General features: G+C 44.1%; 1 protein-coding gene and 1 long non-coding RNA gene across 2 annotated transcripts in view; both read left to right on the top strand.

The window, feature by feature from the left end:
* Positions 1–14632, top strand: part of LOC132240607 (uncharacterized) — a 419797-nt gene that overhangs the window by 391392 nt on the left and 13773 nt on the right. The gene's annotated exons all lie outside the window — the stretch shown is intronic.
* The window catches only part of FDX1 (ferredoxin 1), a 24352-nt gene continuing 9839 nt past the window's right edge, over positions 120–14632 (top strand). The window contains exons 1-2 of the mRNA XM_059708017.1: positions 120–485; positions 6271–6395. Coding sequence (XP_059564000.1) covers positions 280–485; positions 6271–6395 — 331 coding nt within the window. The 5' untranslated portion in view covers positions 120–279. The remainder of the gene's footprint in view (positions 486–6270; positions 6396–14632) is intronic.

Here is a 14632-nt window from a genome sequence, read left to right on the forward strand (position 1 = left end):
TGGCCGGTACGTCCAAAAGCAACACCCCCCTCTCCCCCGCGCGCCCCAACACCAAGTGCTTAGCCCCGCCCCCAAGAAGCCCGTCCGGGAGGCGTGGGCAGGGGCGGCGCGCTCGGCGGCCGGGCATATAGGGCACCGGAAGGCGCGGGCCGGCGATCGCGCTGCCTCCCGGCCCCAGCCCGCAGGCCCCGCGGCCCCGGCGTGACGCCCGCACTCGGGAGCCTCTCGCGGCCGTGCCCCGCGCCCGCGTCGCATCCGGTGGTTACCGGCCGGCCGGCGATGGCCGCCGCGGGGGGCGCCCGGCTTCTGCGCGCCTCCTCCGCGGCCCTGGGCGGCGCGGCCCGGCGGTGGCTGCTCGTCGCCGGAGCCCGCGTGGGAGCCGGCGGCCTCCCGGGGAGCCGGGCGCCGGGCGGGAGCGCCGAGCCGGGCCTGGGCGGCGGCGCGGCGAGGCGGCCGCTGAGCCTGTCGGCCCCGGCGCATGGCAGGTGAGGCGCGGCCCCGGCGCGCGCGGGGTCGGGGTTCCTTCCCCGGGGGCGGCCCGGCCCGATCTCTGGCTCCGCTTCTTCCCTCGGGCACCGGCTCCGAACGGCCCGCGCGCTCCCCGCGGCCCCGACTGGGCGCCGTTCCTTGCCGAGCCCCCGGCGCCGGGCGGGAGACGGGGACCGGGACCCCGCTTTCCCTTTCCGGGCCCTCCCGTGCCCGCGGGGAGCCGGGCGCTTGGCTGCTGCCGGTTGGCTGGGACTAACCTTTGCTCTGCCCGGAGCCGCGGTGACCTTCGCGAGGTGCACCCCGTGGCGAGCCGGGCCGGCAGGGCTGGACGGGCCTTTCTCCTGCGGCGTGAGGACGTTCTGCCTCCAGGTCCATGTCGGAACGTCCACTTGTCCGGGGACGTCCACCCCGTGCCGGGCTCCCGCCCTCTCCCCGCCGAAAGCCCTGCGCCGAGCGGCGAGTCGGGTTGTGCAGCGGCTTTGCCGCTCCCCGTCCGCTTCTGCAATCTCGACGCGTCCCGGCGCCCCAGTTGTCTGTAAATGGAGGAGAGCAATGGTGCAGGTCGCATAGGGTTACTTGGGGAATAAATGAGAGAATGCAGGAAAGACAGGTCGCCTCCTGGCTCAGAAGATGTTACCTGGTAGCAGCAGCAGCAGCAGCTCAGGCCTGCAGTGTTTTATGTTTTCGTTTTGTTTTGAGTTTAAAGTGAAGAAAAGTTAATTAGTGAAGCGGTGAGATAGAGTATGGCTACTCCACAGGCAGGGCAGCTGGAGTGTTGTTTTGTAGTAAATGTCGAAAGAGATGTGAAAAAATTTCCCCCAAATACATTGATATTTTGTATTCTTGGGCATATTTGCTTTTGAAAGACACGATCTCCTTAGATAGTTAGAGCTAAGAGGTATGGGACCCTTCAGAGTGCAGAATGCTCTCGGATCCCCTGCTGGCAGGCAGCAGGCAGCTAGACCGGGAGGGAGGGAGGAACTGTTGGACTTGTCTTCTGCCTTTTCTTGAGGAGGTACCTGAGAAGAGGCTGTAGGACTTATTTGCCTTTTCCCCATAATCTTATTCTATAGCGGGTGCTCAGTGGATGTGCTGCATGAACTGGGAGGGGAGTAACGGAGAAGGCGAGCCGGATTCATTTGTCCCTATATCCCCTACACGTCCCTGCTTTTGACCTCCCTCCCAGCACATGCCTTGTTTTCTACAGTGGATGCTTTCTTGACAAATTATATAAATTGGGACATGTATGGAACATGCTTGTGTAATTAGTATTTACAGGGACATAAATGCTTTTGTGAATAAGAATGATCTCCCCCGAACTGAATGTTTGGATTATGAAATTGTCTTAAAGGGGCGCACCTTTATTCTGTTCCCTCACAGTCCTGCATTTCTGTTGAGGTCTTGTGGCCTTGTGCTTCCTATCACAGACTTTGGAGCTACAGCTAATATTATCTGAGAGTTGATCAGCACTAACCACATGTGGCTGTTTAAAATAAAGTTAAATAAAATTAAAGAATCAGTTTCCCAGTTGAACTTTATTTAAAAAAAATGTTTTTCTTTTAAGAATTGATTTTAGAGAGAGGAAGGGAGAGGGAGAGAGAAACATCAAAGGGCTGCCTCCTGCATGACCCCACTGGGGATGGAGCCTGAAACCCCAGCATGTGCCCTGACGGGGTATGGAATCCAGTGACCTTTGGGTGCATGGGATGACGCCCAACCAACTGAGCCACACCTGCCAGGGCCCCAGTTGAATTTTTAAGTATCAGTAGGGAGTAGCTGCTGTATAGAACATCACAGGTGTAGAACACACAAAGGTTGATTGGACAGAGCAGTCTAGAAGTTGTCATCCTGACTTGGAAGTTTAACATTTTAGATAAGCTATCAGTAATTGAGAGCCGAAAACTCCTTTAACTCCAAAATACCCTGACACAATACTTTCTATTCTGTAGTGATTTAAGTTGCAAAGAGCTTTCCATATATTATTTCACTTGACTCTTAAGAAAATCTTGGGAGGTTAGATAAAGGAAAATAAAAATTCTATAGCAAGTTGCTGGCAAAGCCAGGACTAAAATTCATATAGTTTTTGTTTGTTTTTTTGAGCACCATAGTAGTTGGTAATTCTTTAGCCCATGGGGTCGTTTGGAGGAGTTGAGGTGGCTAAGGAAGTAGGGAGCCCTAGGTGGACCAATGGTCCCAGGCTACTCTCTATGGTGAAGTAGGCATCAGCAGCGTAACTCCCCTCCCTGAACGTCAGCACAGCAGCCTCTGACAAGCGTCGGATTGAGCAGAATAAATGGCAGTGAGTAAAGGGTAACAAGTGAAGAACAGTGTTTTTTGTGCTGGCTGATTAATTGATGAAAGAAAATTTGGAAAGATAGTAATTATTTCCCAGTGTATGAAATCTTCCTTTTTGGGAATAGCTCAAAGCTTCTTGCTAGTTCTTAGAATTGAGGGAGAAATCCACAAAAGCCACCAACACCAATTACAGTGGGGCCTTGACTTACGAGTGTCCCGACCAACGAGTTTTTCGAGATACGAGCCGTCTCGGCTGATTTTTTGCTTTGAGTTGCGAGCTACAATTCAGGTTACGAGCCAGCTTCAGATATCCCACCGCTAGTTGGCACAGCAAATGTCACAGTGAACGCCACATCAGCCCAGCATCACGTGTCTCACTCGTTCATTTTTTGATTTGACATACGAGTAATTTGAGTTACGAGCTCCGTCACGGAAAGAATTAAACTCGTAAGTCAAGGCCCCACTGTATTAATAGTGAATGGATAGGGTTACTTGGGTATAAAGTACGTGCGTAATGCTTCAAGGAAACAGTTTCCATAAACTTTCTCTCCTTGATTCTCTCAGCAGCTTGGGGAAGTCACTGGCTTCTGATGGTCCTCTAATTAGTATGTGTCAGAACCAGGGCTGGAATCTACATCTGATTTTTACATTCCATACTTTTCAACTCTAGAATTATCTTTCTGCTCCCTCTCCTGTCCTCTGGTAAACCTATTCATACTCTTACTCTGCAGTGTTTGTGTGAGGCTGTACATAGATAGCAGCAGTTCAGGCTTCTTAGCAACACGAGGACTGAGACTTTTAAAAGTTATTAATCAGTGCTTGTTGAGCTCTACTCTGTGTTATGTATTCTGCTTATGCTGTTAACCCACTTTTACAGGGGAGTCTGACGTAGAAGAGAGTTCGAATTCCTTTGCTGTAACTCAGCTCTAGAGTGCTCTAGAAGGATAGCAGCCCTAAAACCTTTGGCCTGCAGTAGTGAGTACAAATGATGGAATTCTGTCTGTCGTACTTTTACGAGGCATTTGTGGATGTCAGATCTCTAGACTGCTCTGCTGGGCTCAGATCCATCTGGCTTCTCGACATTATCATCTACTTTTTTTCTATTATTAAATTGAACAGGTCTAAACTCAAACTCATTTCCATCTTCCCCAAAGCTCCATCTCCCCATCTGTTAACCCTACCTTAAACTGTACCCCCTAATTGCCCGAGCTGGAAACTTCAACATTATTTCTTTCCTCTCTCTCTCAGTCCATCTTATATTGATGGCTACCAGAACCTTTTCATTCTACCTCCTGAATATCTAAGACAATGTCTCCTATATCCTTGCTTAGTTTGAGCTCTTTTAATACTTACAAAGTGGTCTCCCTGCCTCCAGAGTATCTTCATTCTCTGCCATTGTACTTGGAAAAATCAAGAATAATATTCAGAATACTTTAAAGCATTTTTTTTGCTATGAAAAAAAAAAGTTGGAGTACATAAGCCCTTTTGAGAAACTTTCACATATCCTAATATATAGAGAGAGCTAGGTGCCTTCATGACCGAACGGCGACTGGTCACCATGAAGTGATGGAGCACCTCTCGGCCCCCCCTCCACCCTCCTGCCCCCGGGCCCAGAGCCGCTTACTATGAGGAAGGGCTGGTGGCGGGGTGGGACTTGGGACTGTTGAGTGGTGGCAGCGAGCTGCTTCGCAGGGTGGCCATGAGCTTAGCAGAGCAGTCATCCGGGTGGCAGAGAGTTTCGAGGAGCAGTCACGGGGATGGCGGGGAGGGGGGAGTTTAGTGGAGCAGTTGTGGGGTCGGGGGAGGGGAGTTTCTCAGAGCGTCCAGCAGTGAGCTTCGCGGAGCAGTCACGGGGATGGCGGGGAGGGGGGAGTTTAGTGGAGCAGTTGTGGGGTCGGGGGAGGGGAGTTTCTCAGAGCATCCAGCAGTGAGCTTCACGGAGCAGTTGAGGGGCAGGGGGAGCCTCGCGGAGCAGTTGCGGGGTTCGCGGAGCGTCCTGGGGCAGGGAGCTTCATGTAGCGTCGCAGGGCGGAAGAGGCCATGTGACAGAGGCCAGGCTAGGCCTAGGGACCCTAACTGCACACGATTTCGTGTGCGCTGCGTCTCCAGTCTAAATATATAAAAGCCTAAGCAACCGGCTAACCGGTCGGTAGTTATGATGTTCACTGACCACCAGGGGGCAGATGCTTAACACAGGAGCGGAAGCCGCAGGCATGGAAACATGGAACAGAGTGATGAATCTCAGAGGGAAGGAGGGAGAGGGGAGGGCGGGAAGAGATTAACTAAAGATCTCATATGCATACTAGAGGCCCTGTGCATGGATTCGTGCACCAGTGGGGTCCCTTGGCCTGGCCTTTGGGGATTGGGCCGAAACTGGCTCCCCTACATCCCCCGAGGGGTCCCGGATTGCGAGAGGGCACAGGCCAGGCCTCTAGTATTTTATATAATTTTTAATTAATAGAATCCTCATTTTTCAGTGTTGGAATATTAGGGAGGCCATTATCTGATAGGGACTTCAGTTGCCTCATTTGTGAGGATTTGATAAATTGGGAGATATTTATAACTCTGGAATTATTTAATTCTAGGTTTTAGTTATATTCAAGTTTTCTTTGATATGGACTATTTACCATCTGCTGGCAGTAGTGAAAATTGCCATTAATTATTTTAAGCTTAAGTACATCTTTTCAATTGTGAGGTAAAGATTATAATGACCAATAAGGATCTAGTTACTTATATAATTTCTTTTCCCAAATTTTGTTTTGATGTTTGTGAGAAGGGAAAAAAATTTTAAGTTAGCTGGCTGATAGATAATAAAATGTCCTATAATAAAGCACTTAAGGGGGTATATTTATCCTCCCACAGGTTCAAACAAACAATATTTTCTAGCTCCTTTGATTTCTGAGCACGCAATGTAGACCAGAGAAAGATGTCCAGGTCCTCAGGGAGCTATCAGACTGCTGCCTTTAAGCACAGTTCCTGCCAGACATGCACAATTGCCTATGGACGGCCGGGAGCTTTGCGTTCCCAAAGCTCACCACAGCAGTGGTCTGGTCTTCAGGGGCACGTTCACAGGGATTGTTTTTCAGAGAGCTGTGTGAGAGCAAAACAGACTTTCATGGTAATGGTTGCTAGACGTTTTGACATGACTGTGACTCATAACCATGACCACTCGGGAGACACAGTGCATAGGGAAGTACATGGCCTAGTTTTCATTTCCTTTCAGGCAGTAGAGCTCTCCTGGTAGCTGGGCAGATAGATATGCCTTTTTGGTATTTATGGTATTTTCTTCCCAAATGAACTTTGGAAAGAAAAGAAAATTCTGTAAAGGAGCACATTGGCTTGCATGTGCATACACACACACACACACACCCCACTGTTTCTTTGACCTTACAAGTTTTTTTTTTTAATTTGACCTTACCAGTTCTTAAAACAGTTATTTTAAAGTATTTTTGAAAATAATTAATAAAGAACTGCTTCCTTTTTCAGCTCAGAAGATAAAATAACAGTCCACTTTTTAAACCGTGACGGTGAAATACTAACAACCAAAGGAAAAATTGGTGACTCTCTGCTAGATGTTGTGATTGAAAATAATCTAGATATTGATGGTTTTGGTGAGTATGGAAGAGTCCTTAAAATTTATAAGTGAAACTATTGAATACGTTTCAATACTGTTTTGAAAAATTTTAACTTATACCATACAGAGTAAAATATTAAAATTCAGGATGTATTAGTGTTATATTCTCATTTTGAAAGAAAAAGTAATACTGTATTTCTATTTTTGCATTTGATTAGCTTTGTACCTCAAAGTCTGTCACCTCATTACCTTATTGTTTACGTGTGTTATGCAAATCCAGGAAATAGCTAGTGGAGTTGAAAAATAACAGGTTAGAGATAATAAATGTCATATCACAAGAGGTAATTAAATAGTTTTAACTTAGTCTGGAAAGTTAGCTTACCTTTCCAGGAAGGGAAATTTATCTACCTCTTATCAGGGGACAAAGTGTTTTTATGGAGAAAGGGTTTTTATTTCTAGAGTCTAGACTTCTGACCATAGTTCTTAAGCACTCACACAAGCCACACACCAGATGCTACCAGGGAAAGCTGTTAGCACTCGCCAGTTCTGCTCAAGCACTCTAGTGATGGTTCTTGAAGAGGGTTCCCTTGATTATTAGCATTAGGTCACATGGGAAATGCAGATTCTCGGGCCCCGCTCCAGGTCTTCTGAGTCAGAAAGTCTGGGGTAGGACCCTGTGTGTTTTCACAAGCCCTCCATGTCACTTTGATGCATGTTAAAGTTTGTGAACCATTGGCCTGAAATAAGGTCCAATGAGCATATCTGACTATGCTTCTGTCAGGGCACAGTTCACATCGCACTTTTGAGAACCATTTCTACATCAGAGTTATTTCTCTTTTCCCCATTTCCCCATGATCCGTGAAATCCACCTCCCTGTGAATGCTCACCACGGCTTCCCTGTTAGAGAGAACGTCCCTGTCCCTGACTGGGTTGTGAGCTCTTGGAAGACTGTCCTCACTCAGGTGACTTCACAGAGTGTACTTTCCAGAGGTGGCACTGAGTATTTATGCTGCATTTTTAAATCTGATATTTGTTTAGTCAGTTTCAGGATTAATTAGAACAACTACCAGTTGAGCGCATACTGTATGTTATCTGTGATTGTAACAACTCTAAGGGGTAGATTTTTTAAAAAAACTTGTACTTTATAGATGAAGAAACTAAGGTTCAGAGAAGTTAACATTCCCTGGGTCGTACAAGTGAGAGGGCTAAGATTCAAACCGAAGTCTCTAATTCTTTATGCCTTTTTCTCTAAGAAGCATCTTTTCTGCATGAACTATTTTAGAAATTAGGTGATGTAATAGTTGATATAGTACCAGTTTTAAGGAGTTTTTAGTCTAATGAAGTGGTTCTTGTCTGGGATGGAGTTAGAATCTGCAGAACTTTGAAAAGTGCAGACATCATTTGTGTTCCACCCTGGAGGGTGCAGGAAGAGAGGAGAGTTTTGCCGGTGTGTATTTTTTTAAAAATATATTTTTATTGATTTCAGAGAGGAAGGGAGAGGGAGAGAGAGATAGAAACATCAGTGATCAGAGAGAATCATTGATCAGCTGCCTCTTGCATGCTCCCTACTGGGGATTAAGCCCACAACCCAGGCATGTGCCCTGACCAGGAATCAAACCATCACCTCCTGGCTCATAGGTCGATGCTCAACCACTGAGCCACCCCAGCCAGGCCTTGCAAATATGTTTTTAAAATGCTCTACATGATTCAGATACATACCATGGGTAAGAATGACTTATGTATATAAAGACCTCAGTGATCATTTATGTATAGCATGAGTTCTATAAAATTTATTTATAATTGATTTCCATTGTATGAGTTCATATTTAGCTTCACTTTTAACTAAACTTAGTTTCTCTGAATTATTTTTTCACAAATGAAAAGTAGTACATAGCATAACAATGGAGAATAGACTGGAATCAGGTAGGTTATGGTTCATAATCCTCAGGACGACAGTAGATGTAAAAAAGCAAGTACTTAAAATAAAACCGAGCTATTATGAATTACATAGCTATTATTAATAACACAGGTTCACTTTTCATTATAGACTATGGTTCATAAACTAACACTTTCCTTTACAAGCCATGAGCCCTGGAGCAAGCCACCTTAATATCTTTAAGTCTCAGTTTCCTCTTCTGTAAAATAGGATTCTGATAGTTCTAACCCCATGGGATATTGGAAGTAGAGTGCTTAGCACAGTGCTCACTGTGTAAGAATGGTCAGATTTGTGGCATTTTAACTTAGCTATACAGTCTTTAGTAGTTTGATGAGGATTCTGCATTCCCTTAAGCAGACTTAGCAGAGAGGCTTTAAAGATCAAGGATCCTAACAAATCCAGAATTTTGTTGTGTAACTATAAACTTGAGATAAGCTAATCTAGGTTCACAAAAGATAAGATTTAAGCCTAAATCATTTTCTTGAATAAAGATGAAAAGAAGAGATCAAGAAGCCTGAAATGCTATTCTTATAAAGAAGAGGTTATTGTAACAACATGGGGACAGCTGTTTCATTAATTCCTAAAGCCAAATACAGGAGACCCTTTAAGTATTGCCCTTGTCATAAGTCATACTCACAGATGATCACCATATCAAAGGAGGCTGACCAAGTACAAAGTCTGTTTACAGTTTCTCCCTGAGTGATCTCATCCTCTGTGACCTTAAATCCCATCTAGAGGCCCATGAAGTTAAATTTACATTGTTGGCTCGGACATCCCCTCTGAGCCTTGGACTACAGAGCCAATGTCCTCCTTTACATGTCTTCCTGGAAGTTGCACAGATATTTTAAAGTCAATATTTAAACAGGTCTTGATTCCCCCAACTGAAACCTGCCCTTCCGCAAGTCTTTTCTGTCAGTAATGAGCATCTCTCAGCTGCTGAAACCTGAAAACAGCGTCTTTTATTCTTCCTTCTCCCCCATCACCTACCTCCAGTCCCACAGCAGTTCCTGTCAGTTGTGCCTCCAAAGCATGTTTCCTATTTACTTATTTAGAAGCAGGAAACTTTTTAAAAAATATATTTTTATTGATTTCAGAGAGGAAGGGAGAGAGAGATAGAAACATCAATGATGAAAGAGAATCACTGATCGGCTGCCTCCTGCACGTCCCCCACTGGGGATTGAGCTCACAACCCAGACATGTGTCCACGACTGGAATCGAACCTGGGACCCTTCAGTCTGCAGGGCGATGCTCTGTCCACTGAGCCAAATCAGCTAGGGTGCATGTTTCCTATTTAAAATGTGTCCTATTCTCTCATCCCCGCAGTCACTACTTGGGGCTGGCCAGTCACTGTATACCTGTAACTGCTGATCTGCTTCTGCTCTGAGCCCCGCAATTGGGGTAATCTATCATAATACACAGCAGACATGTCCCCTGATTAAAAACGATGAATAAGTTCCCATTTTACTTAGGATAAAGTGCACACTCCTTACCCTAGCCCAGTGGTCGGCAAACTCTTCCACAAAATACCACGTGCGGGCTCACACGTACAGTGCGATTGAAACTTCGTGGCCACACTCAAGGGGCCAAAGAGCCTCATGTGGCTCGCGAGCCTCAGTTTGCCGACCACTGCCCTAGCCTAAAAGGTTCTGCATTGTTTGGCCCCATCTGCAGCCCCTCCACCCCGTTTATACTCATTCTGTTTCTCACTTTAGCCATGCTGGCCTTTTCTCAAGAGCTGAACTTACCCATTACCTCTGAGACTTTGTATACACTTTACAATTTTTCCTGCCTGGGACACTTCCCCAACCCCCATCCTGAAAATCCTGTATCTGTCTAGTCTCTACTTATTTTATTGTTATTATTTTTTTGTTAATCCTCACCTAAGGATATTTTTTCTATTGATTTTATAGAGAGAGTGGAAGGGAGGGTAGAGACACAGAGAGAGAAACATCCATGTGAGAGACACACACCGATTGGTTGCCTCCCACACGCACCCCGACTGGGGCTGGGGATGGAGCCTGCAACCAAGATACATGGCCTTGACAGAATCGAACCCAGAACCCTTTAGTCTGCAGGCCAATGCTCTAACCACTGAGAAAACTGACTAGGGCTAGTTTCTTCCTTAGTGAAGCTTTGTCCCACTGTCCAATTCCAAGTAGGGTTTCTCTTATTAGCCTGAAACCATTTTTCTCCATTACAGCATCCTGTTCATTCTTTCATAGCATTTATCACAACCTATTAGTTATATATTTCTTTATGTGTGCATCTCTCTCCCAAGAAACTGCAATGAAGGATAAAATCATTCCTGTTTTATCCCTTATTGTATATTAAGTGAAATAATGAATGGGTAAATGAGTAAAAAGGAACAATTAGAAATTTTGTAAGCAACACAAATTTATAAGCACTCTTATTTCCAACTTTATGATCTAAGTTTTCAAAGTGTATTGTAATATTCTGTCACTAGGGGGCAGTTATAGCTCTCTGATCAAATTTACTTAGTTATTATCTCAGACCATTTTTTTCCTTTACATTACCTATATTCTTTATGTCTGTTTTGAGAAAAATTATTCAAATTGGGAAATCCTGATGTTTATATAAATCTATATTTATTACTATGATATTTATTGACTTCCTATTGTATAATGTATTTCTGGCTATGCTAGATCAAACTTTTGTTTATTCTCACCTGAGGGTATGTTTTTATTGATTTTGTTTTATTATGTTTTTAAATCCTCACCAGAAGATATGCTTATCAATTTTATTTATTTATTTATTTATTTACTCATTCATTCATTCATTCATTTTTGCTTTTATTATTTTTTTTTTTTGGCTTACTGATTTTAGAGAGAGGGGAAAGAGAGAGAGAGAAACATCGATGTGAAAGAGAACATAGATTGGTTGCCTTTCATATGTGCCCTGACCAGGGATTGAACCTGCAACCTTTCAGTATACAGGACGATGTTCCACCCAACCGAGCCACACCGGCTGAAAGCTGACAGCCACCAGTACTGCTCTGGGACTGTGTTTAAGCATAGATCCATAACTTTTGTTGCACTTTCAGTCCCCATCTCTCCACATGTCATTATGTTAGTGTACTCCTATTCTGGTCAGCTATCAGTTTTAGAGTGAAGACTCTTTGTGGTTGTTACTTTGGTATCCCTTTTCCTTTTATATATTGCCTCCCATTGCTTGTTTTGTAGAGTTTTTTCCCCCCTGTGTATGTGATAAGAATAAAAACAATAGATATTCCCCAGCTTATGAATAGGTTTTATTCTCCAAGTCCATATTCAGGTCAACTAACTAGCATTTGGAATTAGTTTTTCCCATTAGAAAACATTTTTAGGCCAACCCTAAAGAATTTATTTTTTCATAACTATTTAATCACCATTTACAGTCTGGTTTCTATGAGAAAGTTCATTGCAACTGCTAATGTCAGGTCAAGAACACCTTAACTTCCTGGGCATACTCACCACACACACACACACACACACACACACACACACACACACACACACACGCGCACACTCACGCACACTCACACACACTCACATTCTCTTTACCTCTACCTCCTACCTCTACCTCTACCTCTACCTCTACCTCTACCTCCTTCTCTACCTCCCTCTCTACCTCTCTCTCTATCTCTCTGTATCTCTCTGTATCTCTCTCTATCTCTCTGTATCTCTCTCTATCTCTATCTCTATCTCTATCTCTATCTCTATCTCTATCTCTCCCTCTCCATAATAGACATACCCCCCACACTATAGGGACTCATTTTTCCATTCTGCACCTTATTCTGGTAGTGGGAATATATGCATGACTAGTTTTATGCCATTGTTGTTGGAAAATATAATAGTTATGATTTCAATCTTAAAATTTTTTTTCCCTTTTTTTCTCCCCTTTTCCCCCCATTGACTCCCTCCATCCCCCGCCCCTAGGCCTGCACCGCCCTATTGTCTGTGTCCATGGGTTATGCATATATGCTACAAGTTCTTTGTTGATCAACTTCCATCGACCCACCCTCCCCCGCCTTCCCTCCAAGATTCCCCACTCTGTTCCATGCTTCCATGTCTCTGGATCCACTCCGTTCATCAGTTTATTTTGTTAATTAGATTCCACATATGAGTGAGATTATGTGATACTTGTCTTTTTCTGACTGGCTCATTTTGCTTAGCATGATACTCTTCAGGTCCCTCCATGCTATCTCAAAGGGTAAGGGATCTTTCTTTTTTTATGCTGCGTAGTATTCTATGGTATAAATGTGCCACAGCTTTTTTATCCACTCATCTACTGATGGGCACTTGGGCTGTTTTCAGATCTTAGCTATTGTAAGTTGTGCTGCTATGAACATAGGGGTGCATATATTCTTTCTGATTGGTGTTTTGGGTTTCTTACGAGATATTCCTAGAAGTGGGATCACTGGGTCAAATGGGAGTTCCATCTTTAATTTTTTTAGGAAACTCCATACTGTTTTCCATAATGGCTGCACCAGTCTGCATTCCCACCAGCAGTGTACTAGGGTCCCCTTTTCTCTACATCTTCGCCTGCACTTGTCATTTGTTGATTTGTTGATGGTAGCCATTCTGACAGGTGTGAGGTGATACCTTATTGTCATTTTAATTTGCATCTCTCTGATGATCAGTGACTTTAAGCATTTTTTTATATGTCTCTTGGCTTTCTGTATGTCTTGGCCAGTGTGGCTCGGTTGGTTACAGCATCCTCCCATGCACTGAAAGGTGGCAGGTTCGATTCCTGATCAGGACACAACTAGGTTGGGGTGAGTGCAGGAAATAACCATTCTCTCTCTCTCTCTCTCTCTCTCTCTCTCTCTCTCTCGTCTTCCTCTTTCTCTAAAATCAATAAAGAAAGTTTTAAGAAATATTTTTTTCTAAGTATTTTCTTTAGAGACATGTCTTCAGTGTTCTTTAAAATGCTTATTTTTTATAGAACATATAGGTTAAATCTTAAAAACACTTTTTAAAAAACTCAGATTATCTTACTATTTTGGGGTTTTGTAGGATTGTCTATTTCTTTTTATAAGTACCATAGGGTCTTGTAAATCTTTGCTGTAATTTTTTTTCTATAGTAGTACTTGCTCCACAATATGACATTATATTTCTCTGGTCCAGTGTTAGCCATCTTATACAAGCTGAGTTGATTTCACTCTGAGTCTTAAAATTTCTTTTATATTTGCGTTTCTTCCTGGTGTGATGAATAAGAACATACTTGGTCACAACGTGTGGTGGAAAAAGTTTGAAAGGGACTATACAATAAGGAGGGATCATGAATGTGACACATTTATTTAAATAATAAACACGGGACTAGAATGTGTAGTAGGAACTTTGCATGTAGGAACCAAAAGTTAACCTTCTGTATATGCTCAACATTTGTCAGATTCTTATTAGAATGCTCTCTTCAGCTCTGAACTTGACAACTTAAGCAAGATGTGGAAACAATTGGCAAGGTTCGTAAGCGGGCAATAAAATTATATTAGAGAATGAAAAAACCTTTAAGAGAAGGTTAGGAGAATTGAAGTTTCCTAGGGAAGAAAGAGCTTAAAGCGTATGAAGAGCTGGATAGATGGCAACTCTCCATGTCTTCTGGCCAGGTGGTACAAAAAGGAATGTCCTAAATTTTTCTGGAAGGATTTATGGGCATATGAACTTTTCTCTCCATTGCAGGATGATTGAGAACATATTGTATGCACTCTCTCTCTTTCCTTGATCTTTTCTGATGTCACACTTTTCTGGTTCTCTGTCTACCATTTGAGACGTTTTTGTTTTGACTGCCTTTCTAGGAAGGGTCTCGCCTTGGCTCTCTGCCTTTCTGATCCTTCCTTTTCTCTTTTCCTCTCCCCCATGGTGAAACCTTATGGCTTTTGCTTCCTCCTTTTTAAAAAAAATCTTAAATCCATCCTTTACACACAGCAGCAGTGAGATCTCCCCAAAATGAAGTTCTCAGGTCACTTTCCTGCTCGGAATCCTTTAGCAGCCTTTTGTAACCTATAGCAGAGGTTTACAAACGTCTCTCAGGGGCTGGATCTGGGAGAGGAGTGACGTGTTCATAACCCCCTGGCTAGTGCATCCCTGCGGCAACTCCCCATGAGCATGTGTTCCCCACCGAGTACGCCCGGAAACAAGGTGGAGAATACGGGCTTATAGAGCAAGGTCAGGCGCCTGAGGGAACTTGGTCCCCTGCCTCTGCAGCCCCCCACCCACCTCACCCTGCCCTAGTCTGTGAGTTTGTTTTCCTTGCATCTTCTATTATACTTGGCTTGCAGGACTCAGGATTTGTTATTTTAATAACAAAGCTGAAGAAAGTTGCTGGGAATATTTTGTGAG

Source organism: Myotis daubentonii, chromosome 9, assembly GCF_963259705.1.
Source record: "Myotis daubentonii chromosome 9, mMyoDau2.1, whole genome shotgun sequence".
Classification (NCBI taxonomy): Eukaryota; Metazoa; Chordata; class Mammalia; order Chiroptera; family Vespertilionidae; genus Myotis; species Myotis daubentonii.